This window comes from Bos taurus, unplaced genomic scaffold (assembly GCF_002263795.3).
Source record: "Bos taurus isolate L1 Dominette 01449 registration number 42190680 breed Hereford unplaced genomic scaffold, ARS-UCD2.0 Leftover_ScbfJmS_2469, whole genome shotgun sequence".
Lineage (NCBI taxonomy): Eukaryota > Metazoa > Chordata > Mammalia > Artiodactyla > Bovidae > Bos > Bos taurus.
The window spans coordinates 113,159-126,311 of NW_020191540.1; the positions used below are offsets into that span (position 1 = coordinate 113,159).

The 13,153-nt window shown below is 50.7% G+C and overlaps 2 gene segments (V, D, J or C); both read left to right on the forward strand.

Annotated features, from left to right (window-relative positions):
• Positions 1 to 1,640: 1,640 nt before the first annotated feature.
• Positions 1,641 to 2,395, forward strand: LOC101905477 (immunoglobulin heavy variable 4-59-like). The segment is given in 2 exon segments: positions 1,641 to 1,744; positions 1,827 to 2,395. Coding segments are annotated over 2 exon segments (615 nt in total).
• A 10,136-nt stretch (positions 2,396 to 12,531) lies between these two features.
• On the forward strand, positions 12,532 to 13,130 carry LOC112445688 (Ig heavy chain V region MC101-like; the record flags this gene model as incomplete). The annotated part of the segment is given in 2 exon segments: positions 12,532 to 12,615; positions 12,698 to 13,130. Coding segments are annotated over 2 exon segments (479 nt in total), but the record flags the coding sequence as incomplete, so codon positions are not given.
• Between the last annotated feature and the right edge of the window lie 23 nt (positions 13,131 to 13,153).

Sequence of the window (13,153 nt, forward strand, 5' to 3'; positions counted from 1 at the left end):
TTAGGAGTTGTTGGGGATTGCCTGGATCCCACGTCTGATGCCATAAACTAAACCCCCTAGAAACCAACTGGCAGTGGATTTGGGGATGTGTCTGCAGCCTTCCAGTCCCGTGAGACGAGAAGCATATTTGGGTTTTACAGGTGGTCCAGTGGGATCACGCGATCAGAGAAACTACTGGAGAGTGGACAGCCTGTTAGGCGTGCACCACAAGACTCCACTGGCTTTGATGATGGATGAAGGTGTTGAGCCAAGGGATGAGGACACATCCAGAAGCTCAGTGACCGGGATGGCAGAGGCCAGAGTTCCAGGGCCAATTCAGGATTCTTGGCCATGTTGCATAGCACCGGGCACAAGTGACCCCACAAACTCGGAGGCACAATGAGGTGGGGCCTCTCCCCAGAGCTCATTCACATCTCGGGAAACTGGATCTGGCACAGAAGACATGCTCGTGCAGAACTGCTGTGGCCAAAGCCAGACCAGGAAGGGCTTTGCATAGACAGTAGGTTCTAACTCAGTCAGTGTACAGGTGAGATACGTGTGCTGAGGAAGAGCTGACCTGTGCCAGACCCAAAGGGATGACGTCTCAGGGAAGGAGAAGACCACAGTCACATGGACAGGGCGTCAGTCAGAGTGGGGACACAGACTGGTCTTTTTGCTCCAGGAGGGATAACACCACTGATGACACTGATGACAGCTCTCCCCACCCCGGGAAAACCCGCTGTAAAGTCCACACAGGCTGTGACTGTCGTCAGCCCCAGTCTACATCCTCACACACAGAAATGCAGGTGTGAGGCCACAGCCTCAGGGACACAGGGAGGTGGGGGAGCGGAGCCCTAAGGAGCTCCCAGGAGCTGTGTGTCCTCAGTCCTCAGCAGACTTGGGGTCCTCAGTGTCCACCCTCAGGGAGGAGATGCTGAGCTTCACGAGTTCCTGCAGACACTCAGTTGTGCACAGGAAAATGCAGCCCACTGGGCAAGTCAGCCGTGCTGGGAAGACGAGCATCTCAGCACAAATGTCTACTGTGTCCACAAAATTAACTCTGTGTTTAATTACTCTGAACAAACCTCCTCTAGAGTGATTCTTGAGGCTATTTAAGCTGTTCAGATGAAAAAACAGTCAAGAAAGCCAAGGGAAATATAAATGCTTTAGTAATTCCGATAGACATTAAATTGTACTCAACTCCATTTGAATTCAATGTGATTATTACATGTATATTTTTCTCTGATGTTTGCATATGGAGTAAGTAAATATCAGCTAATTAGAGAAGAAAATAAAAAATAAGAGTTTGTGTCTAACAAATGGCTGGTACCTGAATGTGTGGTGTGCATTTGTTGAGTATGGGAAACACGTTTGTGGGATTAAAGTCTCTTCCCCAAATCTGCCATTGTTCCCTGAAAGCATCTTTTTTCCTGACCAGCCCTCCTTCATCATTTCATTCCTCAACAGTCTTCCTGGTCTGGGGAGGGGGACCCCAGGAGGGCCTGAGTTCTCTGAGGGCACAGTCAGCACCCCCTCACAGGGGGAGCCCCATATACAGGACTCTATTCACTGCTTTCTTCTTTTTATACAGAGGTCCCTCCGGTGTGCAAATATCCACTCAGGTCACAGGGTAGAAACAGAGCACCAGCTCACTTAAATTCAGGCTCCTCCTGAGGCTTGAAGAGACTTGTGGGAGTGGTGACTCTCATCTGCTCGAAGATGAACCCACTGTGGACCCTCCTCTTTGTGCTGTCAGCCCCCAGAGGTGAGTGTCTCTGGGTCAGACATGGGCACGTGGGGAAGCTGCATCTGAGCCCATGGGTCACCGTGCTTCTCTCTCTCCACAGGGGTCCTGTCCAAGGTGCAGCTGCAGGAGTCGGGTCCCAGCCTGGTGAAGCCCTCACAGACCCTCTCCCTCACCTGCACGACCTCTGGATTCTCATTGACCAGCTATGGTGTAAGCTGGGTCCGCCAGGCTCCAGGGAAGGCGCTGGAGTGGCTCGGTGGTATAGATAGTGGTGGAAGCACAGGCTATAACCCAGGCCTGAAATCCAGGCTCAGCATCACCAGGGACAACTCCAAGAGCCAAGTCTCTCTGTCAGTGAGCAGCGTGACACCTGAGGACACGGCCACATACTACTGTGCGAAGGACACAGTGAGGGGAAGTCAGTGTGAGCCCAGACAAAAACCTCCCTGCATAGGGGCCCGTGACCACAAGGGGGCATTCAGGACTCAGTACACAGCTGAGCCCTGGAGCAGGTGCAGAAGAGGCATTGGGCAGTGGGGGGCCGGGGGGGAATGCTCCTCAGAGCGTCTCTTTCCTCCTATTGCCCAGGAGGTGCAACTCAGACCCTCTTCTGTGTCCTGGTATTTCATTGTTGTGGTTTATGTCACTCTCAGACAACTGTGTGCATAGATATTTTTTAATTTTTCCTTGAAGCATGGATAGCTTTATGCAAACACACACACCAACACACATAATACTCAACAGCTAAAATTTTTTCTCCTTCTTCTTCTCTCAAAGGAGCTCAGTAAAACAATTGACTCATTAATTTCAAACCTGTTAACTATCCTGAAAGGAAACACAAGATATTTAAACATTTTCATCTTTGTTTTGTTTTTGTACATGAGGAAGGAAGAGACTCAACCTCCTTCTTCCTGTCAAACTGCACATTAGAATCTGCAGCAAGCAGCGTCAAAGGCTCCAGTGTCAGGGTCCCCAGTGCTGCATATGCAATGATTCTCATCATTCACAGATTCTGTCCTGCAAATTCACCCACATGCTAGCTTTTATTAGCATCTTAACATAAACACTGTTACCTTGTGTCCTTATATAGACATTGACAGTTTGGCCAGTTCACTGAGTCACTCAACACACACACATTCCAGGTGAGGGCAATCAGGGTGATACCATCTCGCCTCAACGTCTCTGAAGTCCACACCCCATTCTGAGCTTATGTCTGGATCATTCATAAGGGGAAATACAGAGGTCCTCAGGTGGATTTGTCCGTGAGGCCAACATGGAGCACACCACTGTCTGTCCTCTCTCCCATCACAGTGACCGTCACTGGCATAGGGAAAGGAAGCAGGATCTGTGCTGGCTCAGCCCTGAGGAAAGACCCAAGGACTGAGAGGACGAGGGGCTGAGCTGAGATGGGCAAGGGGTGGGAGGTGGGGGCCGTCAGGGCGGAGACTCTGGGCTCAGAAAGGTGGACCTGCCCTGGGATCTGGTTCCAAGCCATCTGATAGACACACTGCTTTCCCACCCTTGCTCGCCAACCATGTAAATTCAGAAGGCACTCACGGCGATCCTGGAATGACCAGGGTGAGTGTGACCACAGCCTCTCTGGATTCACAGGAAAAGAGCTCCGCAATGCAAATTCCTCTTCAAGCTCCAGGGTAAAAACCACCCCTGGGCTGTGAGAGCTCACCCCTCTCTGCTCACACAGGATGGGGGTCTCAGTGAATGCAGAGCTGTTGAGTGGAAAATGAGGCTTTGGGGTCTTCTCCTCTGCCTGGTGACAGCTCCCCAAGATGAGGGTCTCAGGTGCAGACACGGGTCTGTGGGATAATGGTGACTGACAGGGACTGATTCTCCTTGTCCCCAGCTGGCCTGTCCCAGTGCAGCTGCAGGAGTAGGGCCCAGAACTGCTGAAGCTCTCACTGACCCTCTCCCTCACCTGTGCCATCTCTGGTTGCTCCATCACCAGTGCTTACTGGTAACCAGTACTCCCTGCAGCTAAGCTCTGTGATGACCAAGGACACGGCAGTGTGTTGCTGTGCAAGAGACACAGTGAGGGGAAGGCAGTGTGAGCCCAGACACCAGCCACCCTCCGGGGGCTCCATGACCTCCAGCGGGTGCTGGGGACACACAGTTGTGAGTTGCAGGAGCAGGTGCAGATGGTGATTGACAGCTGGTCTCCTGTCAGGAGGCTTCCTCTCCTTGTAGCAGTTTTTCTGGGGACCTTCTCTGCATTCATGACTCTTAGGTACCTCCTCAGTCTCTGAGGCAGAATGATGGTTGGGATAGGGGGCCATATCCTCACTGCACGAAAGACACGGTCTCTTAGGGTTGCTTCCTCTTGTCACTTAGGCCCGTTCTCTGGACATTTGGTGTAAGCTCACTAAGTCCACAGGAGAGGCTCTGTGTGACTCAGCAGTGCAGCTCAGCACAGCAGGGCCAGTGAACGAGCTAGCCAGCGGTCAGCAGTGTAAGTGCAGCTGGACTCAGACAACAGAGGTGTATAAACCCAGGTCTAGGGAAGAACCCCTCTTGGTGGTGCTAAGTGAACTGACACCTCACTCACAGCATCAGCCATAGTCTCTCCATGAGACACAGCGGCACCTCCATGCCAGCCTGAGATAGAAGCTGAGTGTGCTGACACCACGCAGAGATGTAGGAAGATGAAAAGATTTTGTCATCTATGTTCATGCATCTACGTCTGTGGTGTCCTCAGACTCAACTTCTACATCAAACTGGGGTGGGAGTCCCACTGAATTTCCATGGAGAAAACTATGAATAATGCTCTGAGTGTGGTGTCAGCTCTTTGAGCACCACCGAGGGGCATTCCTCCCTTCACTAACTGACAGGCTCTAGTAGGTGCAGTAGCTTCTGTCATTTGGGTGGTTTTATGGCAGATAGAGGATACATACTAAAGGGAAGCTTGTACTTGAAAAGCAATTCCTACTTGATATCCTCAGCTCTCTTGTCAAGCTATGAGCCACCAGAAGTTTATATGAGGACAAGACTTTCAATGAGAAAGTACTATACATCTAAGGAATATACAGAATATTCCCTGATGAATAAAGAAGCCATTGTGAGCACCATCTTCGTGTTCAGCCATCCCTTCTGACTGTCTCATGGAACAAACACTACCTTTAGCTCATGGAATTAGTGATTTTAAATCACTTTTGTCCTAATATATGCATGCTGGTCACTCCAGTCATGTCAGACTCTTTACCACACAAGGGACTGTAGCCCATTAGGTTCCTCTGTCCATGAAATTTTCCAAATAAGAATACTGGAGCGGGTTGCCATGCCCTCCTCCAGGGCAACTTCCTGATGCAGGGATGGATCCTGTGTCTCTTACATCTGCTTATTGGTAGGCGGGTTCCTTATCACTAGCGCCATCTTGCGATCATTATGTGAGTCTCCTTCAGCAGAAATCACACAAAGTGAACAGAGTAAACAATGAGAAAGTGAAAGTTGCTCAGTTGTATCCAACTCTGCGACCCCACGGACTACACAGTCCATGGAATTCTCCAAGGAAGAATACCGGAGTGAGTAGCATTTCCCTTCTCCAGGGAATCTTCCCAACTCAGGGATCAAACCCAGGTCTCCCAAACTGCAGACAGATTCTTCACCAGCTGAGCCACAAGGGAAGCCCAAGTACACTGGAGTGGGTAGCCTATTCCTTCTCCAGCAGATCTTCCTGTCCCAGGAATCAAATCCTATGTTGCAGGATGATTCTTTACTATTGAGCTGTGAGTTCAGTCACTCAGTAATGGCTGACCTTTCCCAACCCCATGGACTACAGCATGCCAGACTTCTCTGTCCATCTCCAACTCCCAGAACTTGCTCAAGCTTATGTCCATCCAGTCGATGATGCCATCCAACCATCTCATCCTCTGTCATCCACTTTTCCTCCAGTCTTCAATCTTTCCCAGCATCAGGGTCTTTTCCAATGAGTCTGTTCTTCAAATCAGGTGGCCAAACTATTGGAGCTTCAGCTTCAGCATCAGTCCTTCCAATGAATATTCAGGACTGATTTCCTTTAGGATAGACTGGTTTGATCTCCTTGCAGGCCAAAGACTCTCAACAGTCTTCTCCAACACCACAGTTCAAAAGCATCAATACTTCAGTGCTCAGCTTTCTTTATGGTCCAACTCTCATATCCATACATGACTACTGGAAAATCCATAGCTTTACAAGACGGAATTTGCCCAGCAAATAAAGTCTCCCCTATTTAATGCATTGTCTAGGTTGGCCAAAGCTTTTCTTCTAAGAGGATGCTATTGGGAAAGCTTGAACTGAATCGCGGAAGCCCAAACAATGAGAAAAATCACAAGCCAATGAAACAAGGAGCCCAGATGCGGGTGGTCCCAGATTTGGTGAAATCAGCAGTTCATGTACCTGGATAGAATGAACAACCTTCCACATGGCACACCCACATGTCAGCCCCTCACCCAGGGGACCCCCCTCATGTACGGATGTGATGAGTGCATTCCCTGGTCACATGGGGACTTGGAAAGGGGCTGGGAGTAGGGGGACAGCTCCTATCAAATTACCTCAGGAACCCAAAATCACAGAGAGGCACCTTATCCTGCCTTCTGAATAAAACTGGAGCACCAGGACGTAACAGTCTCCTTACCGTGGTGCTTTCTGAATTCCAGCCTCTTGGAAGAGCTTCGGAATCTGAGCCTAAAATAAGTGCCCTGCTGAGTCCTTCATCCCTGTCTCTCTATGTTGGTCAAGTCTGTCCAGGCTCCTCTGACTCTTAGTGACATTCGAATTCTCCTTCGCCTCACAGGTCAAGGACAACCTCACCTGGAACCTGCTGGTTCCTGCATCAAGAGGTAGTGTGTGTGGAAACTGTCATCTCCATCATTAAAGCAAGGAAATTCTCAACACCAAAACTTTCCCTGGACCTAACAGAGTCCTAACATTGTAGGGGAATCCCCCAGCACAAACCAGAGAGCTGGGCAATCCACAGTCCAGGTGAGATCTGCCCATGGAAGTGAAGCTTCAGGAGGAGCACCTTCACAGTAATTACTACCAATTCCTGCAGGACCAGCAATAACCACTGTGAGGATGAGAGATCCTGGGGATTGCAGTCCATGGTTTGTGGGATATAACTCCACAAATATCCAGGTCTTCAAGGTGAGTGTTCTTATTTATCCCTTCAGGACACCTGACGAACGAGGGGAAGGCCAACACTGAGAAATGTTAACACCTAACCAGAAGGTTCATCAGCAGACCCTCCATGGAAAGCTCTTCCCCCAGCTTCTCCAAGGAGGTGAACAGAAATTCTTGTCACTGCAGACCTACGGAGGGGTCATAACTCATGGCTAAGTGAAGGGACTGGACCAGGGCACTGCAGCCCAGGAGGGAGTATTATTCGGACGGGCCAATACTGAAAACCCTGGCGACGCTCAGAGCCCAGACCCAGATTCCCTGAGTCATGGGTGTTCAACCTCAACAATGCAGGTAGCCCTTACCCACATGTGACCTCCAGGGACCTGGAAGAGCTACGATATGCAGCCTCTTTGAGGAGGGGAGCTAGTGTGCAGCTACCACAGCCAGACAACATCCAGGAGGCAGGGCGCTGAGGCTCTGGTACCCACGGCTGGAGACCAGGTTTGGAGCCCTCACTACTGGCCTCAGACCCGCTCTCTCCTGCCTGATCGACAAGGCCAGTATCCCTCTCCTACTCTTGGGTATCTGACGATCTCAGGAATATTTATGAAGTTTCCATTAGAGACTCAGAACAGGGGAAAGCAGGTTTGTCACAGAGTCCTGCTGGAGAACACGTGGCTGACACAGCAGTGGATCTGTCTCCCCAAAGACCTCAGGTCCTGAAGTCCTCGGGCAGGTGGTCAGGAGGGACGGTGAGAAGCAGGATGGAGTCTGAGGATGGATGCACCCCGAAGCCGTCCTGCTGAAGAGATGTCCTGCCAGGGGACACGCACACAGCTGACCTAGCTTCTCTGCAGGGTTCTGTTGTGTCAACCCTCTCCAGTGTTCCTTCCCGGAGAATCCCATGGACAGAGGAGTCTGGTGGGCTACAGTCTGTGGGGTCTCATAGGGTTAGACACGACTGAGGTGACTGAGCACGCTCAACCCCCCATTCCCTGGGTGAGCACTCCCTCAGGGCAGCCTCACCTGTGTCAGCTGAAAAGGGCTCTGCCTCGTCCTCCTCTGATGTCTCAGGTGTCTCCTCTCACAGGTGTGGGCACTAGTAGACCCTCAGGTGTTTGTGCTGTGAGTTGTCAGGGGTGACTGCACTGGTTTTGGACAAGGGGGTTCATCTGGACCTTCAGGTGGGGCCCCTGCAGGATCCAGGTGCTGCAAGAACAGGTGATCTCATGAGGAACCGTAGGTGGAGTGGGCATCGAGCCCCATGCTTCTGCGTGCAGCTATCTGTGACATGATGTTAGCCCATGGGGGGCTCCAAGAGCTGAAGGGACCCCAAGCCCTTGAGAGCTCTGGACTCACTGTGAGTGTCAACTCATCGGTGCACCTGCAGCCCCAGGGAGGTGACGTCTAGGTGTTCTCACAAACTCCTTCCTTGTGGTCTCTCTACAGAGTGTGTGCATTTATTGAGGCTCTTTCTGCTGCTGCTGCTGCTGCTGCTGCTAAGTCACTTCAGTCGTGTCCGACTCTGTGCAACCCCAGAGACGGCAGCCCACCAGGCTCCCCCGTCCCTGGGTTTCTCCAGGCAAGAACACTGGAGTGGCTTGCCATTTCCTTCTCCAAAGGCTATTTCTCGAGAAGATTAAAAGAACATGCAGTCTCTAGAAGAATACTCTGAAGGTAGAACACAGCCACTTAATACCAGACCAGAAACACTGCTAGGACTGCCCTGTGAGCCCAGGCAGGGGGTGCCCAGGACCCCAGTGCAGGGCTGCTTCGCAGGAGCATGTGAGGAGGGGGCCAGGGAGTCTCAGAGACGGAGTCTTCTCTTTTCACTGAAAACAATAACTAGCAGGACAAGGACTGGTGATGTTAAATGTTGGGGCCTGTTGGGATTACACAGCACAGTGAGGCCATGAGAAGTATGTGAGGATATATCTGAAACTGTGTATGAGTGTGTGAATGTATGTGAGTGTGTATGTGAGCATGCGAGTCTGGATGTGTGTGCATGTTTGTGTGTGTGTGAGTGTGTATATGAGTGTGTGAATGTGTTTGATTCCATGTGTGAGTGTGGATGTGTGTGCATGTTTGTGTGTGTGATGTGTGCATGAGTGTGTATGTGTATGTGAGTATACTTCTGAGTGTGAATGTGTGCATGTGTTTGCTTGTGTTTGTGTGTAGGTGTGTGTGTGAATGAGCATGTCTCTGTGTGACAGGTGTGTGTGTTTCTGCGGTGATAGGTGTCTGTGCGTGTGTAGGCATGTGTGTGTTTGACAGGTGTCTGTGTGACTGTGTGTGTATGTAACACGTGTGTGAGTGTGTGACAGGTGTGTATAGCAGGTGTGTGTGTGTGTACTCGTGTGTGGATGACTGTATGTGTCTGTATGTCTGTGTGACAGGTGTGTGTGTTTGTGTGACAGGTGTGTGTGTAACAGGTTTTTGAGGGTAATAGGTGTGTGCGTGAAGGGATGTGTGTGTGTGACAGGTGTGTGTGTGTGACAGGTGTGTTTGTGTGACAGGTGTGTCCGTGTGAAGGGGTGTGTGTGTTTGTGTGACAGGTGCATGTTTGACAGGAGTGTGTGTGTGTAAAGATGTGTGTATATGTGACAGATGCGTGTGTGCCTGTGTGTGTCTGTATGTTTGTGTGACATGTGTGTGTGTGTAACAGGTCTCTGTGTGTGTAACACGTGTGTCTGTGTGTAAAACAGGTTTGTGTGTGAAGGGGTGTGTGTATGTGTGTGTATGACAGGTGTGTGTGTGTGACAGGTGTGTCCATATGTCTGAGGGGTGTGTGTGTACAAGGTGTGTGTGTGTGTGAATGGGTGTGAGTGTGTGACAGCTGTGTGTGTGTCACAGGTGTATGTGTGTGTGTGTGAAGGGGTGTGTGTGTAACAAGTGTGGGTGTGTACAACAGGTGTATGTGTGTAACAAGTATATGTGTTTATAACACGTGTGTGTGTGTGAGACAGGTGTGTGCATGTCACAGATGTCTGTGTGTGTGTGAAGGTGTGTGTGTGTGTGACAGGAGTGTGTGTGTGTCAGTTTCGTTTGTGAAGGGCTGAGTGTGTGTGACTTGTGTGTGTATGTGACAGCTGTGCCTGTATTTCTGAAGGGGTGTGTGTGACGGTGTTTGTGTGTGTGACAGCTGTGTCTGTATGTCTGAAGGGGTGTGTGTGACAGGTGTGTGTGTGACAGGTGTGTTGTGTGTGTGGAAGGTGTGTTGTGTGTGTGAGTGTGTGTCTGTATGCCTATGTGACAGGTGTGTGTGTGTGTGACAGCTGTGTCTGTATGTCTGAAGGGGTGTGTGCAACAGGTGTGTGCATGTTGACATGTGCGTGTGTGTGGAAGGTGTGTTGTGTGTGTGAGTGTGTGTCTGTATACCTGTGTGACAGGTATGTGTGTATGTGACAGGAGTGTGTGTGTGTGTAACAGCTGTGTGTGTTTGTGGGTGTAACAGTTGTGTGTTTGTGTGTGACAGGTGTGTGTGTGACAGGTGTGTGTGTGACAGGTGTGTGTGTGAGACAGGTGTTTGTGTGTCTGTGACAAGTTTGTGTGTGTGTGTGTGTGTGTAAAAGTGAGTGTTGTGACAGCTGTGTGTAACAAGTATGTGTGTGTGTAACAGGTGTGTGTTTGTGACAGGTGTGTGTGTGTGTGACAGGTGTGTGTGTGACAGGTGTGTTGTGTGTGTGATTGTGTGTGCCTGTATGTCTATGTGACAGGTGTGTTTGTGTGACAAGACTGTGTGTGTGTGTAACAGGTGTGTGTGTGTGTACCCCATGGACTGTTGCGTGCCAGTCTTCTTTGTCCTTTCTATGCAAGAATCCTGGAGTGGGTTGCCATTTCCTACTCCAGGGAAACTCACACCCGGGGAGTCAACCCAGCTCTCCTACATTGCAAGTGGATTCTTTACCACAAGAGGCAAAATTCTCATTATCTACAGAACACTGTAGATAGAAAACCCTAAAGACTCCACACAAAGCTACGAGACCGCACTGAACTCAACAGGTCAGAGTAGGTACCAGCATCAGATTGCTCATGGCTTAGGAGTTGTTGGGGACTCTCTGGATCCCACGTCTGATGCCATAAACTAAACCCCACAGAAACCAACTGGCAGTGGATTTGGGGATGTGTCTGCAGCCTTCCAGTCCCGTGAGATGAGAAGCATATTTGGGTTTTACAGGTGGTCCAGTGGGATCACGAGATCAGAGAAACTACTGGAGAGTGGACAGCCTGTTAGGCGTGCACCACAAGACCCAACTGGCTTTGATGATGGATGAAGGTGTTGAGCCAAGGGATGAGGACACATCCAGAAGCTCAGTGACCGGGATGGCAGAGGCCAGAGTTCCAGGGCCAATTCAGGATTCTTGGCCATGTTGCATAGCACCGGGCACAAGTGACCCCACAAACTCGGAGGCACAATGAGGTGGGGCCTCTCCCCAGAGCTCATTCATGTCTCGGGAAACTGGATCTGGCACAGAAGACATGCTCGTGCAGAACTGCTGTGGCCAAAGCCAGACCGGGAAGGGCTTTGCATAGACAGTAGGTTCTAACTCAGTCAGTGTACAGGTGAGATACGTGTGCTGAGGAAGAGCTGACCTGTGCCAGACACGAAGGGGTGACGTCTCAGGGCAGGAGAAGACAACGGTCACATGGACAGGGGGTCAGTCAGAGTGGGGACACACACTGGTCTTTTTTGCTCCAGGAGGGATAACACCACTGATGACACTGATGACAGCTCTCCCCACCCCGGGCAAACCCGCTGTAAAGTCCACACATGCTGTGACTGTCGTCAGCCCCAGTCTACATCCTCACACACAGAAATGCAGGTGTGAGGACACAGCCGCAGGGCCACAGGGAGACGGGGGAGCAGAGCCCTAAGGAGCTCCCAGGAGCTGTGTGTCCTCAGTCCTCAGCAGACTTGGGGTCTCAGTGTCCACCCTCAGGGAGGAGATGCTGAGGTTCACGAGTTCCTGCAGACACTCAGTTGTGCACAGGAAAATGCAGCCCACTGGGCAAGTCAGCCATGCTGGGAAGACGAGCATCTCAGCAGAAATGTCTACTTTGTCCACAGAATTAATACTGCGTTTAATTACTCTGAACAAACCACCTCTAGAGTGATTCTTGAGGTTATTTAAGCTGTTCAAGATGAAAAAACAGTCAAGAAAGCAAAGGGAAATATAAATGCTTTGGGAATTCGGATAAACATTAAATTGTACTAAACTCCATTTGAATTCAATGTGATTATTACATGTATATTTTTCTCTTTGTTTGTATATGGAGTAAGTAAACATCAGCTAATCAGTAAAGAAAAAAAAAAATGAGAGTTTGTGTGTAACAAAGGGCTGGTACCTGAATGTGTGGTGGGCATATCATGAGTAAAGGTAAACACGTTCGTGGGATTAAAGTCTCTTCCCAAATCTGCCGTGTTCCCTGAAAGCATCTTTTTTCCTGACCAGCCCTCCTTCATCATTTCATTCCTCAATCGTCTTCCTGGTGTGGGGAGGGGGACCCCAGGAGGGCCTGAGTTCTCTGAGGACACAGTCAGCAACCCCTCACAGGGGGAGCCCCATAGACAGGACCTCTATTCACTGCTTTCTGCTTTTATACACAGGTCCCTCCTGTATGCAAATATCCACTCAGGTCACAGGGTAGAAACACAGCACCAGCTCACTTAAATTCAGGCTCCTCCTGAGGCTTGAAGAGACTTGTGGGAGTGGTGACTCTCATCTGCTCGAAGATGAACCCACTGTGGACCCTCCTCTTTGTGCTGTCAGCCCCCAGAGGTGAGTGTCTCTGGGTCAGACATGGGCACGTGGGGAAGCTGCATCTGAGTCCATGGGTCACCGTGCTTCTCTCTCTCCACAGGCGTCCTGTCCCAGGTGCAGCTGCAGGAGTCGGGCCCCAGCCTGGTGAAGACCTCACAGACACTCTCCCTCACTTGCACGGCCTCTGGATTATCATTAACCAGATATGGTATACACTGGGTCCGCCAGGCTCCAGGAAAGGCGCTGGAGTGGCTTGGTGATATAAGCAGTGGTGGAAGCACAGGCTATAACCCAGGCCTGAAATCCCGGCTCAGCATCACCAAGGACAACTCCAAGAGCCAAGTCTCTCTGTCACTGAGCAGCCTGACGCCTGAGGACTCAGCCACATACTACTGTGCAAGAGACACAGTGAGGGGAAGTCAGTGTGAGCCCAGACAAAAACCTCCCTGCATAGGGGCCCGTGACCACCAGGGGGCGCTCAGGACTCAGTACAGAGCTGAGCCCTGGAGCAGGTGCAGAAGAGGCCTTGGGCGGTGGGGGTCTGGGGGGATTCTCC